This window comes from Anastrepha ludens, chromosome 3 (genome assembly GCF_028408465.1).
Source record: "Anastrepha ludens isolate Willacy chromosome 3, idAnaLude1.1, whole genome shotgun sequence".
In the NCBI taxonomy this organism is placed as follows: domain Eukaryota; kingdom Metazoa; phylum Arthropoda; class Insecta; order Diptera; family Tephritidae; genus Anastrepha; species Anastrepha ludens.
The window spans coordinates 3,359,174-3,383,414 of record NC_071499.1 but is presented as its reverse complement, the minus strand read 5'-3'; the positions used below and the strand labels follow the sequence as shown (position 1 = coordinate 3,383,414).

At 36.1% G+C, this 24,241-nt stretch overlaps 1 protein-coding gene across 2 annotated transcripts in view; it reads right to left on the bottom strand.

The window, feature by feature from the left end:
- LOC128856873 (uncharacterized) overlaps positions 1-23,930 on the bottom strand; it is a 114,571-nt gene extending 90,641 nt beyond the window's left edge. The window contains exon 1 of one of the 2 annotated variants that reach the window (XM_054092291.1): positions 23,837-23,930. In XM_054092291.1, the coding sequence (XP_053948266.1) occupies positions 23,837-23,915 (79 nt within the window). In that variant the 5' untranslated portion in view covers positions 23,916-23,930. Of the gene's footprint in view, positions 1-20,781; positions 21,035-23,836 lie in introns of those variants that run through there. The other variant, XM_054092290.1, reaches the window with a different exon arrangement.
- Between the last annotated feature and the right edge of the window lie 311 nt (positions 23,931-24,241).

Here is a 24,241-nt window from a genome sequence, read left to right as displayed (position 1 = left end):
AAACGTGAAACATCAATATACTTCGGAGTAGCTCACGACAGAAATATACTCTACATACACGCTACGCCACTCCAAAGTCAGTGAAGTGAAGAAAAAGAGACAGTTAATATTTAAAAAAGGGGGAAGCAAAAGTTGTCAGCCAAGTTTGAAGGTGCTAAGCGTTTACGTCTCGCTTTCGTTCCAACATTCAAACACTTAATATTAACCATAAACAACAGATTTATTGTTGTTGCCTAGACTGCATTTACGTCTTCGTTATGGTATTGTAAATTAGCAGATTTTCGACCAACTCTTCCTACTTGGCAGCTGCTTTAGCATACGAGTGTAAGCCATGTCTCATGCGACATGCCACATGCCACATGCACCGCAACTACTTCAGCGAACTTTAGCCGAAAAATCGATGGACCGCGAACCTCAACTGGGGTAACTGCACCAGCACCAATGGCGACAATATTCACGATTAATGAGCCTTAGTGCAAACTCACCCACTAATGCAACGAGCTCTGTCCAGCTATTGGATATCAGTAAGAAAAAGTTAGCCAAGTGTCGCACTGTAAACTTATGATAATCTTCACATAAACGATGGTCGATATGTACTCGTATTCGGCGAAATCGGGGATTCCGCATCAGAAATAAGAAGCGTACAGATGTTCAACGAGCCGGTTATTGTTTGTAAACAGTGGCACATAGAAAGTGACAACCGGCAATGCTGCCACAAAATAACCAAATGTTCATTGTTTTTGGATTGTCAAAAGTGGTTTTCTGGTGACTTCTGCTGATGCTGATGTGAACGTATCGGCAATAGTAGGTAACAAAATTATGTGATTGGTCAGTCGTATGAAGGGGATTATGGCGTACATACATACATACGAAATACATAGCTAACGGAGAGTAATTTGTTTTAAGTCAGAATGGGTTATGAATCAAATTTTGAACAACAACAGAAATAAAAACCGGAAAAATTCCGTGTGAATTACATGTGAAAAATCGTTCTCATAAGTTGTAATACTAAACAAAGCTACTGTGGATGCATTTGTTGATACTGGTTTTTGAAAGAATTTATGGAAATATTTTTGAATGAATAGAGCTCAATGGAAAGATCTTTTAAATTTCAGGACGCGACGACAGTCGTGGCCGAATGGGTTGGAGCGTGGCTTCAGCGCGTAGGTTTATATCTGCGTGCATGAAACCGCAAAATGATAGAACAAGTTTTTTCTAATAGCGGTCGTCCTCGGCAGGCAATGGTAAGCCTCCGAGTGTATTTTTGCCATGAAAAAGCTCCTCCTTTTCCTTTTCCAAACACCTAACAAAATTTATTTATTTTATTATGTGGATTAATGCCGGTACTCGTTCACTTCATTTTGCGACACAAATTTTTTAAATCGCGCTTTTAACTTCTTTTAGATACATTTTTTTGGCAATTTTTCTTAAATCAAATTTCAAATGAACATACCGCTAGTTTGCGACAAAAGTGTGATAATCCAATAAATTTGTTTGAGATAATTGCATATGTAGAAATTATCACCTTCTGGACCCATTTCTTGAATTTTTATTTTAATTTTTTTTTCTTTTGAGTTAAGACGTTCTTTCTTCAAGTGGATTCAAGTACAGTCGCATTTTCATTGCGACTAATTATCGTTTCCAGATTGAGGTGTTTGGGCTATAAGCTAAAATAAAGTTACGGACACTCTAATATTTTTAAACACTTTGAGCTCATCCCCATGCTCCATGGATTATTGTAAACCCAAGCATTCATATTCCCTCAAGGGAGGAGTGGGCGTTGAGAAACATTTGGAGAAAGGACATGGTAAGCATGTTTATGGATGGTTCGAAGTTGGACGGAAGAGTTGGTGAAGAAGCCGCAATTAAGGATGTAGTGGATTGGTTGCTTACTTATGTAACCAGAAGGCAGACTTTTATGCCAAAAAAGGGGCAGAAGGGCCCAATAAATGGCCAACCACATTTTTCGGTTTTAACAAAAATAGTATAAAACAGGAAACCAAGAAATGGATCCAAGCTATAATCAGGGGACACTGAAACGGCACAAGCGGCCTTAATCACTCCAAAAAGTTGTTGAACTTCAATGCCAACCGAGCAAAATCTGCTCTAACCCTAGATAAAAAGGGCCACAGATTACTCTGTGGAGCACTTACAGGTCACTTTGCTTGTAATAAACACTTTAACACAATAAAATTACCTAGTACAAAATTATGCAAGTTCTGCTGTGATGAAAAGGAGTCTATGGAACACTAAATCACCAACTGTGAGGCATTAGGCCACAGGAGACACAGAATCCAGGGCTCGGTCCTACTAGAGGAGGAAGACCTACAATTGCTCCCTCCTTAAGAGCTGGTTCGATTCCTCGGTATACTAAATAATTATGATTAAGTAATTAGGCGCGCACAATTTGTCAATCTGGTCGCAGTGCATAAAGGCTTTAGCCTAACACGTACAACTATTACCATTGCCATTACTTATGTAATTACTGCAAAGGACGAGCTTTGGAATCGTTGTTTATGCGTTCGAAATTAGTCGGGGAATGTCTGATTTCTCTCTCGAATGCCAAATACTTAGACTCATATGAGTTCCCAGTTACGGCGGCATTGAGGGAAACTGCTGGGCTGATGAGCTGGCTAGACAGGAGACCCTGGAGACGGTCTCATCGCAAAACGAGAGAATTGGGGTTCCCTTGAGAACCTGTGGTCTACCCCTGGAAAGAACCATCTCGCTTCAACTCAGCGAGCGCTGAGCTAGTGCGCAAACGCGCAAAGTCGCGAAATCTTTCTGAGCACGGGTAGATCGGAGCGCTCGACGTAACTTCTAAGGCTAACAAAAGCCGCAGCTCACGCGAGATTTTCCGCTAGGTATCCATGAGGTGAAACATGGGATTGCTTTCAAGTGCTTTCTGCAGAAGCTGTCTGGAGGACGAGGTGAAATTATCTCAGCTCCTTCTTCTCAGCTGTTCTGCTCCCGTAGGGCAAAGATTTAGACATCTAGGCTCTCACTTTTTTGACACCTGCGGTTTAAATATCGCACGGCAGATGATACTCATCAGTAGCTTGAAGCGATTAATACGAATGCAATTAGCCACTGTTGGTCGTCATCCTCTCTACCTTTTTTGTTCTTTTCCTTACGAATCCCAAAAGCATTGCTGGGATTGGTCTCTCTCGGCCAAATTTCTCGCAAAACCTTTTTTTCCAACACTGCAGAAACCACCTCACAAAAAAAATTACGTTTCTCATTCAAATAAAGGCTTAAGTGAGTTCACACTTGTTTTCGCTTCCAGCCATATGCATATCTTAAAATAAATTAACTCCCAGGGGGTAATATTTAAAACCCGTCAAACTCATAATGCCAAATTGACAGTGTGACGGTGTATAAGTTAATTAATATTGGTAAATAAGAAGTCACATTTTGCGAAAACACATTTTTCAAGTGCGCCGCAAAATTCCGTACGTACAACGCCTTTTCCTCCCATGCGCAAACAATTGCCCATAACTAGCCACAACAACAATTAAATCATTGACAAACTGCAGCGACGGCAACAAATATATATAAACGGACATAATCGTAAATCGTAAATCAATACATTGACACCACACATTTGAATGATTTTATGGATTTGTGAAAAGCGTCCTGTCTACAAAACGTTTCAGCAACTTTCAACATCAGCCGTCGTTAATGGCTATGGCCGTTGGAGGCGGGAAGTGCACATGACAAGTGCTGCGGTGAAAAAGTTTTAATTAAACTACAAAACTGCGATATCTGCGATGGTGTAAAGGCTGTTGAACGCGCTGTGGGAGACGGTTGCCATGATCGATGGTGTGGTAGGTATGTAGCTTAGTGGCGTTTAAAGCCACTAAATTTTGGGCGTTACTGTTAATACGCTGTTATTGTTTTCCTTAACAAGCAAACTGTCGATGAAAAGCGGCTGAAGAGTATAATCGTCCCGAGATCTTAAAACTTTTACACTTTACAATTCCAAGGAAGAAAATAACTTCAAGATGAGAGTAAATAAGATTATATATATATAATTGTCGCGTACTCCCTTTTTGGGTGTTTGTCCGAGCTCCTTCTCCTATTTGTGGTGTCCGTCTTAATGTTGTTCCACAAATAGAGGGACCTACAGTTTCAAGCCGACTCCGAACGGTCGATATTTTCTTTTTTATGAGGAGCTTTTTCATGGCAGAAATACACTCGGAGGTTTGCCATTGCCTGCTGTTTTTCTTAATTTTGGGAGAACCAACGTTCTCTCTGTTAATTCCGAATGGTAATCACGCACCAACCCATTCGGCTACATTGAAAAAGGAAGTTTTTCAAGAATCAGAAATTATAAACTATTTACATAAATTATCTGCTACAGACAATTTAATTTCACCCACAACGTCTACTCCATTTCGAGTGAATTGCTTGCGTCCGTCAACAATTTCTTCTGAATACTAATTTTGAAAATTTGTCATTAATTATCCTCCTAATCACGATTAGTTACAAATTTAAAAGAGCTCCATTTCAGAAATGAAAAATGACTATTCAAATGCGTTGCTTTCCCGAACAGATCTTAATGTGATATAATTTATACGGACTTCTCTGAAGCGTTGTACAAAGTATCGCATCGAATACTTCGACAAGAGTCGTGAGCTTGTCACTTGGTACACATTCAAGTTTTTGTCGTGAATCAAGCCATATTTGTCCAATAGTGCACAGTGTGGTAGGCGTTGATAATGCGGCATCCCGTACATTCATTGCGTCCTCTGGTGTAATGTAAGGAAGTATTCTATTCCCTCTTTATAAATGTTATTGGTTCAAGTTTTTCATTTCCTTAGCACTCGTTGTATGCTGATGATCTTAAAATATTCGCGGTCATTAACAGTGCGCGTGACTCAGAAAAGTTGCAATCCAGTTTACACAATGCCCAGAATCGGCTCTATTTAAGTCATTTGTCACAATGCTTTCACATAAAATTTGCTAAATCAACCAATACTGGTATTGCAGGCTCACCCCTGCCATCCATTGAAGAAATTAAAGTCTTGGGCGTTATTTTTGGCTCTAAGTTGAATTTCACTGGCCACGTTAAGCCCGTCATAAGACGGCCATATCCGATGCTAGCATCCGTACGCCGAAACTGTTCTGCATTTACTAACCCACACACTCTCAAAACATTGTATTGTGCTTTTGTCAGATCGATATTAGGGTTAGCCGCTGTTAATTGAAGATCGTATCCAATAGGTCTCTACTCGGGTTGATAGAGTGGAGAACGTTTTTCTTCGTTTTGCGCGCCGATTTTTAAACTTTTCAGAACCTTTACCATGTTTATTGATTGATAGCAGACTCATTTATTATGCATTATTGCTCATTTATTATTCGTATCATTACGGAACTATTGATTGTCATTCCCTTTTGAGTAAAATTCAATTTCAATGTTCCTGATAAGAAACTTCGATAGTATGAAAACTTGAAAATTGGCATCTCGAGATGATTGAGATACGGAGTGATTTCTAGGGTATGTGCGAATTTAAATTTGTTTTTCAATTATTCTGGTGCTGATTTTACATGGCCGTATGGCATCTTAGTAGACCATCTCAAGTCTCTTTTTCTAAGTAATTACTAAACTACTGTTCATTAGCTCAACATAGCCTGTATGATTGCAGCCATTCAAAGATAAATAAAAAATTTAAAAAATCTGCTTGCTTACTTTGTGCCAGCTAATTTGTAAACAACAAAATGTTGCATTTGCGTTCGAAATAGCAATCGATCCGGCGGTGCCTATGCCACAGACGTAAGTCCCTATAATGAGCTGACGCGAGGGCAAATCATCAACCTAACAGCTGTTTTCGTTGATTACATTGACGAGCAATTTTTAATTCATCGCTAATTATGATTTGAGTAACACCCCAAACTACCACTAAACTTAAAGCACAGCCATTAATGCGTTTGCCATAATATTTTCAAAGGGATTAATATACGTGTTTGCTTAACGATGTTTGGGCGCTTTCTGTGATTGATCACATAAATGAATTATGCCTCAAACAAAAACCAACTGGACCCATTAACACCGCACCTTCTCCCCTTTGGTCCTTTTACAATAACTTTCAGGCATATGATTACCTTCTGAATGTTGTTGCTCCGCCGTTAGAAGCGAATCATCGCCGTCTTTGAATGATTGCATTTCAAACTAATTAATTGCTTTCGTTATAGTTCAACATTTAATCAAAATCCAACTAACTATCCACCACAATTCTGCCGATCGAATACAAACTTAGCCCAATGACTACCAGCAATACCACTCTGTGTATACGAGTTTGTGTTTAAGATTTTTTTCTCGATTATTTTTTGCTTTTGTTGCCACTCTAGGCACAAAGAAGAAAAACGTATTTCATCACATGCATTTGCAGAGCTCAAGCAAAAGTAGCAAATGTCTAGAGGCAGTAACAGCAATTCGAAGCGCTTTGCTGAACTTGCAGTTATTTCAGCGTCCCACGATCAGCCGGCACAGCCAGATTTGTGAATGGAATTAAATTAATCGCGCCGAACGCAGAGTGGCTTGGAGAATGGAATTTCACTGTTTGTCTGGCAGTGGCATGTCGCGTTACCAGAAAAGGAAAGTTTCTTTCAACAAGTGGTGACGCCGTCGTCGATGGTGGTAAATATTGACTGCCGTTTGGTGGCCACTCGATGCTACCTAAATGCATGCTTCAAATTTACAACAAGTGACCTGCCTTCGAAGCACTGCAGGCCAACCTGGTAGCGTAGCAAAATGCTTAATTGACGTTTGGCAGAGAAAACACAAATGGTGATATTCGTATATATGTATTGGAAATTTAAACAATAGAATATGAAAATGTAGTTTATATATGCATGTATGTATGTATGTTCGTACATACATATATATACTCAAGTGATTATATACGCTACAGCCTTGCCATAACGTTCAATAGGTCGTTATAAATATTCGAGATGCACTACTTTGTTTTTCCTTTATTATTTGTAAGTGCAGAAAGTGAAATTCGGCTGCATAGCTTTAAGTGGCCAGAGGGTTCGACTCATACTGAGGATTCGTTCAAGCCAATAGATTATTATTGTCCGTAGAAAGGTGCTTAGGCTAGCTTGCATAAAATAGGATTAAACTCATCTTCAAATAATGTGGAGCAGCTAATAGGTGGCGCAAAATTAATCACCCTCTCAGAAGATTTATAATTTTTGTAATTTGCCAATAGTGAACTAGACAGCGACAGCATGCAAACAAGCAAGCAATGGAGCGCGTGACGGTTAAAATAAATATTTCCATCACTAAACTTTTTTTTATTTATGTAGATTAGATTTATTTGATTAATTTTACGCCACCTGGTACTAGTCAGTGCATTATAAATAATAAAAAACACTTTTCGATTCTTGCAAAATTCGCCCAATAAGACGAGCGCATCCAGCGATTTGACCGCGCACTTGTTGGGTTGCAAAATGGTTGAATGGCATAATATAAAAATAGTAAGTTTTTAAATTCACACTGCCAATAGACCACATTTGATAAAATAATGCAATGCAAATGGCTGCGCTGCTAAAGAGTTGTATTTATTTACATCAGCGGATTGTCAACGCGTGCGAAAAGCTGAGAATTTCCTATTTTTCAGTATTGCACTACCTCTGCGAACCGCTTCGTAAAAATCCTATATTCTTCTGAATTGTCGCAGTGAAGCGAATGTGGACGATCATTAGCAGTTGTGGATTAAGCCCCCGGAAACCCGACGCTTAAACTTATAAAATTCAAAAATTCAAAATTTGTTCAAACCTTTGGTGAACTTTCTATTTCTATATCAACTGTTTCTGAAAATTATCGCTATTAAGGGGTTATATACAGTTAGAATAAAAAAAAACGATTTTTTTTTTTTTTTTTCTTAAGGTACGTATATTAAGAACACACAGAAAATTTAATATCGTTCCGGTGAATATTTTTGAAGTTTCACGGAAATTTTAAAAGACATTTAAGAGTAAAGTAAAGTGCTTTTGAAACTTTAAACGCGTTTTTCTCAAAGTCGGTGACCAACATTACTCGAAGACGGCTAAACCGATGAGTCTCAAATTTTTAAAACGAGCTTCCTAAATATATTTTTAGTAATTAATCGAATATTTTTTCTTTTCTCTTTTTTATAAACAATTTAAAGCCGAAATTTTGGTCAGAAACCGTCATGTTGTCAAAAAAAATTTGTTTTGCTTATTCATTCAATTAAATACTAGATTTAACATGACTTTAACGAAATCTGTTCGGTTTTTTAATTTCAAAGGATTCATTTCAGTGGTCACCGCAAAACGTCTTTTTTGAGAGGAGCTCCCGGAGATCAACTGTAGCTCCTTTACTGTTTTTACTAATACTAAGTCTTAAAATACAGTTAACAGACAACATAATATGTGTACAAATTTTTAGATCAATAAATTTAAAAGTTTTCTCAGAAAAAATTCTGGAAAATTCGGTTTTTCGGCCTTTTAACTGTATATAACCCCTTAATGATTGCAAGAAGTGCTAAGAAATGGGAAACGAATTTCATTAAATCGTAAATATTATACGGTTACTTTATACTTCTGTGTAAGTAGGTCAAAAAAAAACTGGTTCTGTCTAGGATAGATAAATGGCTGGCAGACCAGTATCGGGTTTTTTGAAAAGTAAAGGCATTGCTGAACTCAATGCGTGAATGTGTGAGCGAGTTTTTGAAAATTTTAATACCCGTTTGACAACCTCTAGCTCATGGTGGTCATTTAAATGATGTGATGTTTCACACATTAGTTTAGGGAAAAATAAATCCAATATTTTTGCGTAAAACTTCTGCGCAAATGGTTTAAAATTGTTTTATGTTCGATCTTTAGCATCTGAGTGATGCGACTACTACTAACAACACAATAGCAAAAGAATTTTTTAAATGTGAAATGTCAGCTCGACAACGCGCATAAACTTGTTTGATCAATACGGGATATCGAGCACTACAGTCATCTACCGAAAAAATAATGCATTTATTTTTCCCCAAATTAATATAATTGTTAAAAGCTATGAAAAATAGTAAAACAAGTTGTTGTTGTAACAGCATAAATATTACTCATAAATGTACGGGCAATGCTGCTGGGGTGACAGTCCTTGGCCGGTTATAAGTCCGAGTCATTCCGGTAACGTAGAACCAACTGTCATGAGAACCAATTCGGTCTAAACTATCATACGAAATATTGTACATGCATACAGACATATTTGACAGGAAAAATAATTACCTCAAAACTATCTATTCCTTCATACATACGTTTCATTTCTTCTAAGCCTATCTTGAATTGAATTGAATAGAATTAATAATAAATCAAAACCACCTTTCATGGCTTCCAATAGGTTGAAAAGTATTTTCAAAGGCATTATAAATATGTAAAAACAAATCATGGCATATTTTCGAAACTGGATTTAAAAAAATAGTAAGAACGTTGCAAATTAAAATAAAACTACCCGTACTAAGAACATTTCTAATTACAAATATTTGAAATTAAAAATAAAATTAAACATATTTTAAATCGAATTTTTACTCCACTTTCAAAATACTCAAGAACTGCACAATTAGCTTTGCTGCAAAATTTTAACGAATAACTAATTTTTTTCTTTTGAAATCAATAAAGTGGATTTGTGTTTGTTTATTTTATCAATGCATTAATTAATACACTCAATTGCATGGGCATTAAAGAGATGCCCTTGATCATAAGCAGCCTATTTGTTGGCACTGGTCACAAACCAGCAAACAAAACACAGCATCAGTTAAAGTAGCAGAGAAGTTGAATTACAAAAAAAGATTAAAAAAACCCGGTTTCTTGGCGTTAAATAATTCAAATACAACTAACTCGACAATAAAAGTTCACTAGCAGAGTGCATTTTGGTGCTGGACGCAAACACGTTGCATGGTGCACCTTTTTATCATACCCATGACATGCCAACAATTTACGGCCATACCTTCAACCGACCAAGTCACCACAATGTAAAGCGGCAACAATTACTTGACGCGGTAATATTTGGCTGGGACTGTGCATTGGTATGCACTCGCATACAAGCCTTCACACATATCCAAACACATGGATGTGTATTTATGTATGTGCATAAGTGATTTTGTGCAAAATGCTTATTCGGAATGGAATGGCTTGAGACTGCTAGCGCTTTTGCGACACACCACCCCCCGCTGACCATTGCACATGCGACTACCAAAACATTCAAGCAAACTCGTTATACCATGCGCCAAAAACTTCGAAATTTACTAAAAATTATTGCGATGTTTCATATGCACTGTTAGAGATTTCAAAATGAATTTCGGGTTAAATAAAATAATTTGAATTTGTCAAATTTTTGCAAATTGTTTAACACACATTTGCTGACTTTATAAGAATAAGTTTAATTTTTGTCTTAACTTCAATTAAATCTGCCCGCCTACCTACTATAAGTAGTGGGTATAATTTGCATATTTTTTTATAAATATTTTTTTTTTAATATTTTAGCTTTATTTCTTGTTTTTTTATTCAAGGCATTACCATGACTTGTTTACATTTTTTACATAATGAAATGTCAGCCACGACTTCGAGAGTCGCGAAAATGTCTATGTACATGGAGAAAAATACGTACATTAGGGTGGGTCAATTTGTTCTTAAATAAAATATATATTTATATATACAGGGTGCGCCATCTTTTATATCGGTATGTAAACGCTGAATAACTTTGTCATTTACCAACCGATCGACTTCAACATGAATGTTTTCGATACGTCAATTGAGTAGAATTTCAACCGTGGATCGAAACCGAAATTTACACCGAAAAGAAAAAAGATCGCAGTTTGTGACTGCTAGTTTTAATAAAAATTGTGAATAACCAAACCAACTTAAAATACCTCACTTATACAAATCAGTTGTTTTTTTTCAAAGTTATTCAATGTTTTCATACCGACAAAAAAGATGGCGCACCCTGTATACTCATATATAACCCCTTTTTGGATGTTTGGCGAGCTGCTCCTCCTATTTGTGGCGTGCGTCTTGTTATTGGGACCTACAGCTTTAAGGCGACACCGAACGACAGATTTTTTTATTTTTTGATGAGGAGATTAAATAATATAACCGACATTGTTTCGACTACTGAATTATTCGATTGGGAATTCAGAAAAAAAATTCCCTGGAAACTTAGCTCCATTTTTTTTTTTGTAATTTTAGTTATTTTTCTTACTCTCTTTTTTAAGTTATTTTCATTATTTTTAATTTTAGTTATTTTTACAATAATTTGAGTTACTAATCCCCTATATTTTTGTTTTTGTTTTTTTTTTAATTTTTGGGCAGAAAACGTAGGTTTGTGGTTATAGGGCACGAGAAATTAATTTCTGATGTTTAGTTTGCTCAAAACTCTCCATCCGCAATTTTCTCGGTACATGGCTGTAGTGATCGATATCTCGAAAAGTATCGATCAAACAATTAAAAGTTTATGCTCGTTGTCAAGGTGACATTTCACACTAAAAATTATTTTACTGTTTTTTGTTTGTTCAATTCAGTTGTTAGTTGCAAAAGTCAACAAGGAGGAGTTTCGTACATTTTACAGTTTTTCTTTGACAGGCCGCTGAAATTGTGAATTGTGTTTGTGGTACCGATACATGTAATTTTGGTTACATCGATTCTGTTCAGGCATTTTTGATGTTAAAAAAATGTAGATAATTTCAGTAATATCACAGAAATGGTCGAAGTTGACCGGCGTGTTAGTAGTCGTAGCATCGCCTAGGAGCTCCCTAAAATAAAATTCAGACGTAACCTTTAAACAGTCGGTAAACGTCACCACCGCCACAATCCAGTCTGAACCCTTTTTTTGTAGAGTGTAATTTGTAGATTCGAAATACAGTAAAAAATACCATTGCATTTACGTTCGTCATTGCAATAGAAAATTCGAAAACTAGTGGGCCACGGACCTTATCTGCCATGTTGGCGCCTTAGATGGATTAATGTGAGAAACTGCAAGGTGTAACTGATGCAACGCTCTTTAGCGGAGAAGTTGGAGCGAAATAAATATCACAAATGAATTTCTCCCACCCAAAAAGACAAAAATTGATTGAGATTTAATAACTAAAATGAAAAATAAGGAGGCTCCAAATCCATTTCAGAGCTTTGATTTCATGCAACTTTTTGTTCAGAATTGTCAGTAGAAGTCGGTCGCCGAAACAAAGTAGAGAAAACATATGACCCGCCCTAATGTTCATACCTACTTATAGTCGTATGCACACATGGCATATTGAAAAGTGCTGGGACAAGGTAGACCTGTTACCAGCTCACAGTGGTTTCAGCATCAATAAAAAATAATAAAAATAATAAATACTAATCACAATAAATAATGCAGTGACCCATACACCAGAAAAAACCATCCATTTCTCAAATTTTTGGAACCTACAATGCAGTTTTAAAGGATAGAGTATTTATCAGAAGGGAGAAAGCTCTCCAAAGTTTTTTATGGCCTACTCAGGGGTGTAATATTAAGAAACATTGTTTTGCCGTTTTGTTTTTGCTTCATGCCCCCTATAGCGACCGAATCCAAGGCTCCCTGGCAGAAGCACACATAAGGCTTATCGTAGCTCTTCCACTCATAGAATTTGTAAAATTATAGGACCTTGGAACTTTATATGAAGTATTTACATCTGCATGCATAAGTTCTTCTAGGTAAAGGTAATTGATACTTATTTTCAAGTTCATTTACCGGTCACTTTATACTGATGTTTGTACTTATACATATTTCATTTCTATATATGAATTTATCACAACCTAAACACTGTACATTGAGAGCAACGGCTATGCCAGCCGCTAAAGCAATTCCAATAGTGATCCAGCTTTAATTTTAGTTGGGCATGCAAAGTGTGGGAACGTCGGTATTCGCGCTTGTAAATGTCGTATTCGCCACCAACACCAATATTACTCCCGCCGCCAACATAGCATTCACAGTTATCCAAATGTGCCATGCCATTGCGATATCGAAAGGGGAAAATGATGAGAGGTGAGGTGCGTGGCTTGACGAGCGATGCCATATTAACAGTATTGTGTAAAATTTTTTAGTGTATGTGTTTTTTGTTGTTATGACCAAAGCCTGAATTTGCTGAGATGAAATTGATCTTGGATTCGGATTTGGTGACCCTCACACACATACAGTATATGTACATAGTCAGACCCTCAGGCCTATTTTTTTATTAATTTATTTTTTTTGTGTGACTTTGTTATTATTATAATTATTGCTAATAAATTCAAGTGGAAAGTGTAGAGTTGAAACAACAGAAGAAGTAAATACTCGTACAACAAAGTGCAAAAAATAAAGAAATACAAGCGAACAGTAACCTGATAAAGAATAGAAGGATCAGTATTCTCTATGTGTGCGAAGAAATCAAGATGCAGTTGAAAACTTTAAAAATTTCCAACTATTATTACTTTGCTTGTTGGAAGTTTCTGCTATCTTGGTAGCATAGCATCGACTATCGGAGGAGCTGAAGAAGACACAGGAAATCGTCTGCGTAATGGTGAGTCAGAGGTCGTAAATGGCAATGAATCGGGCACAGTCTCAGAAAGGACCGGCCAAGCATAAGCACAAAGAATAGTGGAATAGTAAAGGAATGAAAAAAATTACTTTGCATAAATACTTTACAAATTCATTGGGATAAGGAAACCGAAACCGATTCTGAGAGTATTATAGCCAATTTCCATAAATAATTAGTTGCAGTTAAGTTTTCGAAATATCAACCCTTTCCACCACATTTGGATTAACTCTAACAGCTGATTTTTGTTTATACCAAATGGTACATAATTAGAACCGACTGCATTTCTATGAAAAGAAAGCCATTTTCCAGTTTCCCGTTTTCTATTGTACTTCGTGAAATACAGATTATATGTATTTAAGATAAAATGATAATAAAAGGCAAAGCGATATTCTGTAAAAAAAGAAAATTTAAGGATTGTTTCAACAGCAATTTGTACAAAATGTAAAAAAATTTTACATTTATAATACGGCTAGCACTTTTAAGGCTGGTACGAACGTCGGAAGAAAATTCCAAGGGAAAAATTTTAGTATTATTCTTTGTGTGTTAAATAGCACTTAGCATCGGAGAAATTTTGGCATTTGATAATTGGAAAAAGAAAACAATGCAGTCACATTTCGCTTAACCCCTTCTGACCTCATGTGCAGAATTATGCACATAATGTTTAAAGCTTTATAATACTTTTATTTTACTTTGTTGACAACACTTAGGACCTAATGTGCATAATTGTGCACATGCCGAAAAATTCAGAAAACTTAATAAATGTGTATGATTTGTCACACATTTCTTTTTATGATGTCCTTCTTACTAATAATTAGTAAACAAAAATAATTTCATTATCCATTAACAATAATTCAGGTCTGAAGGGGTTAAGAAATAAGAAGCACAAATATATTTCTGTTCAAAAACTCGGTTGCCTTGCGATCTTTTGTTAAAAAACAAACTTCAGAAAAAATAGTAATATGCGCAGAGAAGTTCTTGAGCACGTCGTACTGAATAAAACAAATATAACACAAATATTTTCTTGAGCACTTTTTAAGTGTTTTCTTATTTCTATTTTTCGAGACGTTAAGTTACTTACGTTTTTTACTAACTAATGTAGGAATACAACGGTAAGGCTGACCTTTTGTCGTAGTTCGAATTAAGTTGGTTTGAATGAACTGAATCAACTTTTAAATCTTATTCCAATTGCTTAATAATTTCAATTTAATTCTACCGTCAGTTTAAATAAGTGTCCGATGCCTGACATTTCGATTTTCAAGATTTTCAATTTGTTGAAATTTGAATGTGGCATATTTGTATAAAGAATCGGAGTTTATTTTACTTCGGAAGCAATGTACATTAAACTGAAATAGACGTCATCGAATCGACGAAGATGGGTCTTAGAGTATAAAGAATTAGAAGTGTCATCTAGGCTCCAAGACAGCCCCGGATGCCTTCTCATGTCTCCCCTGTAACACCTTCACAACGAGGCTTCCATAATTCCGGTTATGCAGAACAGTAAAATGTTCAGTAAACAATTCCTGCTGGGTTGTTACCGCAGGAATGACTCCTGCAGGCACTTGCTAGAGTTTGGGCCACCTCACAGGCGAATCAGAAGACCTCTCTTCAACTATACTGACGTACAGCTAGGCACTAAACACCATTCATCGGAAGACTCTCACACAATGAGGATTAAATGATTTCACACATATTCAGACATTCGTCCAATCAGTCGTTGTTCAGATGGAAAAGAAGTCTGGTCATTTGTTGATTTTTTTCATATATTACTAATACAATTTTTTCAATTATATTACCAGCTCAGTTTTTTTGCAAACAAACCGCTTCGTGACCTAAGTGACGTCAGCCCATAAGTTGATTCTGTTAAAATTCGCTCAGAACCGAATAACGGTCTGCAACGTAGCCCACCTCTAAAAATCTTTTCACCACACATCAGTAATTGCATTTCCCTCTTTGCTCCTATGTCCTTCCTATACTTCCGACTACCGAATGCCGTTAGCGGAGAGCAACCAATACCCATTGCGGTTGAGGAGCTTCAGCTGTCTCGTGAGACTTTGGGCCCGATTATGGTCTGGATATTGTAGCAGGTACTTATCCAGAAACCACCCGGCATACGAAACATATTTCCGGTATATGAAGGTGCCCGGCACTATACTAACCACCTATTCTCACGCCCTGTTAAACCCACTCAACCAACACTCCTCTCCCTCTAGACCCAAACTACTGAAACAGCACGTTTCCTGGGCCTACCGTTAGATTAGTTACAACAACAAGCAAAACTTTGTCCTAATAAAGTGATAATTTCCCACAAATCATTTGCTTGGAACGCTCCATCTTCAGTTTTGCAAAAATTTAATCCAATGGCAGCTCAGGCACCAAACCATATTTTTTTGAAGTGACATGAAGCAGTAGGCTGTTGTTCATTTTCTAAGACAACCTTAAGACACACACCACAAATTAAAGAAGAAGTTGGTTTCCTAGTTAAAGTTTAAATTTTATAGTTATAATTCTGGCCACAAAAATCTAAATTGAAATTCGAATTGAATGAAAAAAGTACTCTTCAGACCATCCAAAGGCATCTAAGAGTTACAATATGCACATTGCTGCAAATAAAATGCGCTTCCCCTTGGCTATCGCCAACCAACCCATCGACAGATCACACAGGTTGTGTAAGCAACCAATCCTTTAAATTGCATTCTCATCCAAAACTTAAAATTAAACTAATTTGCAATGTAACAACAGCAGCGCAAATTTCGTGAAGACAAACGGAAGGCAAATAATAAAAGCAGCAACAAGAAACCCATGGGCAACAATGGTGGACAACGTGAAGTTACTGAATAAATTATGCTACGCTATTTCAGAGAGGTAAAGGTAAAACTTTTCTATTGAATTGCAAATTATTGTATATGCAACTTCATGGCATAGCGAGGACTACAGCAGTGAGTTTGCTGTTACACGAAAATCGGAAGAGTTGCTAAAGTTTTTCCTGCAACACTGGCAAATGTTGCTCAATCAAGGCAATCAAGGCAAAGGAACGCAGCGCCAATAATACGTAGTAACCTGCCGGCCGGTCTACCCCCGTGGCCGGTAACAGTTGGAGAAAGTGATTTAGGGAGCGTACATTACTCTCCGCTGCCCTTGACGCCTTTTCATTGGCTCATAAATAATTTCCCAATACCTTATCTGTTATTTCTATTAGATTGGTCTGCAGTCAAAACAAATATTTCATTACGTGGCACGTCAGCCAGCAAAAACCCTGCCAAATTGAACAACAGGAGCTCAGAAGATGGCAATGTCTGCTGGCAATGGTGTGTGTGTGCTTGTATGTGCATATTTTGTTGCGTTATGTTGCGCTGCGACTGGCTGACACCTGTTGAATTGCATAGCCCCACAACTAACCGCCGTAGCGGCAATTGGTTTTGTGGCTCTTTGCGAGTTCGGAGCAAATACAGTATAAGCATTCGGCGCGCGACCACTCCACTTGCAGGTGAAAGATGTGATTAGAGAATTGCGGCTACAAGCACAGTGCTTTATTATTACAGATACGACACATCGAGAGTCGCAATTTAAAAATTTACACATGCTTTTCTAACAAATTTTCTCTGTAAAAAAGTTAGTAAATACACAAAATGAGCATTCTTTTTACTATTCATAAAAATGCATGCCTGAAAACTCTTTGGAAATTATTTTTAAAGAATTATGCATAACACACTGTATTTGTATCCTTACCGCACTCAAATCTAACTATTCTGGCCCAAATGTTAGTGGAAATCACGTTAAGGAAAGTAAAAGTAGTCATGGCAGACACTACATGCGCATTCGAGTGCAAATATACAAACATACCGCGAAAAGTGAAAACGAACATCAAAACATAATAAAAAAGTAAATTGGAGTTAAAAAAATCAAAAGCTCACGAAATTTTACTGGGGACGATGCCAGCCAAAAATAAATGTACCTGCAATTATCGCACGCGTTTTATACAAGAAAAGTGATTGTCAGCTCAGACGAAAGCGATTGAAATTTTTGCATTAGAGGTGAAGTGCCACATCCCGGTAGCACCAAATTTATGTTATGAAATGCATTAAATTAAATACAATATTAGCCTTTTAAATTTATCATTAATTTATGGATTTTTCTTTTTGATGAGAGACTGGGTTCCGATATATTTGTATGCTCCAAAAAGTGGCCATCAAATGAAGGTTATGAGAAAAGTGGTGGTAAGAACCCATACTCGCAAACTCTGACCATCCACAAAAAAACACCGCGGTATATTCAGGACCTTCGCTCAAATTTTTAAATTTTTATCCGATCTTGGATCAGCCATTTTAAATTTCGGAAAACTGTCAATGGATTAGTAATCAGCGAGCCCAAAAACTTCCTAGTGGGACTTTCTCACGTTTGCGGAACAACCTAGATTTATATCCGGCCAAAGACTATCATTCAAGCAGCATTCCTCCTACATGTACGGGGAATATTTATGCCGCTACAATAACAACACAACCTCCGAGTGGGAATCTTTGTGCGAATAGCTTAATGTAATTTATTGTAATAATTTACACTTCTATCGTAATCACTGAGTGGGCGTGGTTTTTATGCGATCCCAATAATATTTATCTATGAGTGGTGGCCTAAGTTTGGGCAAGTTTTTTTAAAGTGGGCGTGTCACACCATCCATTCATTTATCCATATTTCGATTGCGTAATATTTATTTCTTTTTTTGTTGGGTTCATAATTTGTACTAAATTTTAGTAACTTGGTTATTGAAGAATTCCCGCCATTTTCAATTCCAAAACTACCTTCGACAAGGAGTAATATTTTTACCAATTTTCGGAAAGCCATAGCTACATCGATTCTCTCATAATTGTGCTCATTTTCGTATATTTCTATGTGTACAGGTATCCCTTGTATAACGCGGTCTTATACAACGCGGTTTCGATATAACGCGATTTGGAAAAATTAGGTTTCAGTACAACGCGAAATTTAGGCTTATATAATGCGAAGGGGAAAATACATAATTATAAAATCTGGTAACACTAATTTGCGTACCACATATTTATAATATGTAATGTATCTTTAATGTAAACCGGGAATTACCCTTTTTTGCCTTAGATAGATAGAATAGATATTAATCTAGCACCTTATTACGAAATTGAAAAGGAGCTTAAAAAAACCACCCACTAAAAACTGATAACAGATTTTGCAATTATAAAACCAGTAGAAGAATCACAAGGTCCCACAACTAGTTTCTTATCCAATAGCGAAAATTATGTTGAAGAAATATCTTCTGATGAAGCTATTGCTCCCCCAAAACGCCCACGTGCAAAGATCTTTGAAGACAGTGAAACAGATTAATTACCATATGAAGTTTGAAGAATAACAATAAAGTTTTTAATAAACCTTTAATTTGTTTTAGTTTGTTTTTAAATTTTTTGTTTTGTGTTTTTAATTGTATTATAAAGTCTGAACTTTAGTATTGAGTTGAAATATCTGTTATTTTGTATGTATTTTATTTAAAAAAAAACCTATTGGAACATAACCCTCAAATTTATATGAAAACTATGTTTTAGATAACGCGGAATTACATAACGCGCAATTCTTCTGGAACGTAACTATCGCGTTATTCGAGGGATACCTGTACATCTATTTCGATTCCCTTATGCTGTTACATACAACCGTTAAGTGAGCAAAGCTATGTATTATAGACTTGAGCTCAAGCGCGTGGATATAAAAGAGTAGCCCTCGTATATGTATGTATCCCGTGCTTTGCGGAGTAATTTTCTTTCATATGACAGTTATTAATTTTTTTACCCCAGTGCAGTTACTTCTTACGCAACGGTAAATATAAATGCTTAAAATACGGTTTTTCTACTAACTAAAAAAATTTCTTGATCCTTTCAGAAATTGGGCAAAAACTTTACTACCTGAAAAAATTTCCGCCATCAAATTTTTCATTTTCCTTCTGAATTCAAAAACTTTGCTACATTTATGACTTTGTTAACAATATCATTAAAATAAAATTTTAAACAAAACACGTACGGAATATTCGGCAAAATAATTTAAATATTTTTTATTATCAAATTTCCCATTTTCCTATTTTAATCGTCTGTAAATACTCAGATGTGCATGGATGCACACACATATTTCGTTTCGAGAACGGAAAAGCCTTACTTGCATCACGCATGTCTTTTCATTTATGTATCTACCAGAAGCTTTTTGGAGTAAAGGCAAAGGCTGCTCTAAAAGTGCATATAACATTTAATATTAATCCTTCGGAAAACAGTATGTTTTAAAACGATGCCAACCAGAAATAAATGTACCTGCAATTATGGTACGCGTTTTATACCAGAAAAGTGATTGGCAGCTCAGACGAAAGCGATCGAGATTTTGGCATTAGGGATGGAGTGCCATATCCCGGTAGTTCCAAGTTTCTGTTTCACAATTCAATAAATTAAATTAAATATTAGCGTTTCAAATTTATCATTAACTGATGGATTTGTCGTTTTGAGTTAGTCAGCTTTTTAAACAAAGTAGTAGTAAACCCCTAAATTTTTATTTCACGGCCACTTTACGCAAACTCGGACATGAAAGACCCTGACAACCATCCACAAAAAAACCAGAGCGCTAGTTTTCAGAACATTAGCTCAAATTTTTAAAGGTTTCTCTGCCATCCTGAATCCGCCATTTTAAATATTTAAGAACTGTCATTGGATTTGCAGTAAGCGAGCCCAAAACCATCCGAGTCGGACTTTTTATGCGAGTAGCTTAATGTAATTTAATAATTTGCATTTCTATCGTAAACACTGCCGCTTATTTACAGTATTTTTATTTTGGAAGCACAAGATTCAAGCCTTATTTCGAGTACAGGTTGGGGTCTCTAACCCGTCAGATTTTTTAAAAGGTGGGGCGCAAAGACGCATAGGCTAAAAATCGAGTTCAGCGTGTACATATGTATGCATGGCAAACCACTAATAAAAATATGTAACAGTTATAAACTTAGTACAATATATATTATATCCACTGTATATGTAAGAAGATGTATTTTATGTTTCACAGTTTCAGTTGGCTTAGTTTCGAAAAATATTTTGTTAACCTAACCTAGAATTTATTTTTTTACGACTTTCAAATTGCATTTACTTTGAAATCAGAAATTTCTAATTACGTTTTTAAATAAATTTGAGTTATTGCTAAATTACTTACAACAACAAAATCAACACTTAAACATAAATGTTCGACTCACCTTTCTCGGACAAATCGACGAGAAACATCTTCATAAAGTGCACATTTTCGTTTAAAATATCAAAATAGTCAAAGCGAAGAATAATCGAATCCATGTTTCCTTTATTTCAGTTGAAAGTTGTGTTTATTTCATTTGAAATGGTTGAAAGTTTATAGAAAATCAAAAATATAAAAATAAAAAAAATTTAGTTAAAAAGAATTTGGGGACACAAGCAACGCGTAGGCCGCGGTGTGCGTCAGCAGTCTGAAGAGAAAAATTCTTTCGAATGCAATCGAACCAATAATAACGGATAGATGCATCATTTACAGTTTGCCAACGCAAACAAAAGGGAATGAGATAAAAAACAAGTAAGGAAGTGCTAAAGTTGACCCGGACCAAACTTTACATACCCCCGCACATTTTAGCAAAATTTTATTTTTGCTGGCTGTTCATTTTTGCAATCAAACAAAGTCATGTCAGTGACTTAAACTAACGGTTTTAACATATAAAGAGTTGGCGTGGTTTTATCCGATCTCAATATTTTTATGATAGATCTAAGTGTGGTGAGGAGCAATTCGTGTACCCAGTTTGGGCAAGTTTTGTTAGGCCGTTACCGAGACCAACGCACTTACCCAAAAGTAGGCGGGGCACCACCAATTTATCCAATTTGTGATTGTGTGTTTTCCTTTTTTTTTTGGTTCAACATTTGGTTCACCAAATTTATTTGCTTTGCTTCCTTTGAGAGATCGCGTTTATCGCGTGATTATCGGCGGGTTTCGTCCACCTATACCTTCGACAAACTTCGGACAGACATGTCTAAATCGAATCCTCTCATCATTCCAATACATATTTGTATTTATATGCTGTTACGTGAGTAAAACTATTATACCCACTTGCACAAGCGCGTGGGTATAAAATTGTAGCCCACTATATGTATGTATCCTGTGCTTTGCGGCGTACTTTTCTTATTACATTTTATTGCTTTTCCTTTCACACTTCAGTTATTTCTTACTAAACGGCAAATCTAAATGCTTAAAAGAACCGTTTTCTTATTAACTAAAAAAATTAGAACAAGAATATTTCATTTTCGTTTCGAATTCAAAAATTTTTCTTAATTTTGGATTTTATTAGTAATATCATTAAAATAAAATCTTCTAAATAAAAATCGTGTCATATATGTAACCTTAGAACTTTAGCACGCATTGACCGATTTGTTGTATTTATGATTCTTTATTGTATTTATGGTGACAAGGACAAGGTTTGATTGGAAGAAATTTGCCAGCTAATGGTGTTGAAGTTATATGTATGTACGCTGTTACTGAAAATCTTATTTATGGTCCGATATTGTTAATTTTCGAATCGTCAAAATCAGTAAAAGTATTTCTGAAGCCAAGTTATTACTAAAAATCGTATTTATGTTAGAAAAAATGTCTTTCCAAAATTTTCAAACAGAAATTTCCACCTTCCTCGATGTGTAGTTTTTTAGCTTCATTCAATAATAAAAGGTTGGTAAAGTTTGACAACTGATTTCGGATGCTACTTAATCCGTTGATGCATTTTGAAAGTAAGGGAAAAAAGGGCATGAGTTTATCCCCTTCCTGAAGAAGTAGTAAAAAATTGAAAAGAGGTCAATGTAACAAGAATGATTTTATGTTATTTTATTATTTTTATTTGTAGCTTCACCATTCTCGTGAATTTTTCACAAAGCATATAATGGTAATGTATGTATGTGATTGGCACCCATATGTGCCTAGTTACCGAGTTCTTTATACGCTATAGTTCATGGTATTTTTGATTGTAAAGCTTTAATTTAGTAATATTTCCCTAATTTGCTATAATTTTTTCAGGTATATTCAGATTTCGAGTATATGTCACAGCATAACACCAACTTGGTCCCACCAAATACATAGCATAACCTTCGCAGCGTGAATATTCGACCGAGGCGATGACGTAGATGCATGACCGGCAGACTTTCTTTTCTTTGGATTGCTGTAATTAATCCAATTTTCATCACCCGTCACGATGCGATGAAGAAAACCCTTCCTTTTTTGCCGCTGGAGCAGTGGTTCACAGGCGAAAAAACGCCGTTCAACATCCCTTGGTTTTAACTTATAAGGAACCCAAGTCCCTTGTTTCTGAATGATTCCCAAAGCATGCAATCGCTTGGAAATAGATTGGCGAGTCTTCGAAGGTTTTTGGCCTTCCTTCACGTGGACGGTCGTCAACATTAAAATCAGCGTCTTTGAAGCGACGCAACCAATCTCGGCACGTAGTTTTACTTAAAGCAGCAGCTCCATAAAATTTTTGTAGCTCTCGATGCGCTTCAGCCGCCGTTTTTTTTCTAATGAAAGAGGAAAATCAACACTTCCCGCAAATGACGATTATTCGGCACAAAATTAGACATTTTCACAAAACCAAAAGTGTGTGATACCAAAACAAAATCACTAATGTGTCGAAGCAGTTTGTTTACCATATGTCTAAGCTTGGTTTATGACGTTTAGGTTATGTTAGAATCGACTAGTACACAGTGCTGGCGGCACCTATTGACAAACAGCGGGAACTTAGTTGCGCACCTAATATAAAAGAAAATCTACGGTCTATTTGAATCACCCTCTGTGTTTTATTTATAAAAGAAAATCTACGGCCTTATTAAATCACCCTCTATGTATATGTCAATTGCAAGCAACGGTAGTGTGAATAAAGTTTTAATAACCTATTGCACTTATATACAAAATTACACTATGAAAACAAGATTTTGTTCATAAATTACATACAGTTTTTACTCTAAAGTGCTCCCCTTGAATAGTTTTGCTATTCCTATTGATATTTCTTTAAAGAATTACGCTCGTAAACCGGTTTGCTTTTTACCTTTTCTGTAGAACTTTTATTTTCAAGCAACTAAGATAAAGTGAACAATTTTGGTAAAAATAATAATAGCCAGTTTATATTCCACTACAAATTCATATCAAAAATCAAATTCATTCACAACATATGCATATATACACCATGTCAGTGCAGATGCTTGCAAGATACAAATGAAAATTTGTTAAACGGGGGTTCTTAATATTGTACATACCTGCTTGTGTCCATTGCTCGCTATTTGTCTGCCGGAATAAACCAACCCAATCGAAAAGAAGCTCCTTGTATGATGCCATGGCGTTCTAAGCAAAATTACATTCTAATATACCGTCCACATGAGCTACTCATTCAAAGCTTTTTAAAATTTGCAAATATTTTTAAAGTCATACAACCGTCATCAGCAGCAGCACAACCATTTAGCAGCTCCAAACCATCAGGAGCGGAATATCCATTTACACATCTGTAGGCAAACTATGTGTTGCATTACAGTGGTTCCATTCATTTATGTAGATGTCGAATCTTTGGAATGGACGCTATGGTAATAAATCGCACAAAGCACCAAATATTTTATATTATCATTTGTATTCATAATTCGTGTGTACATACTTACGCTCTCATATTC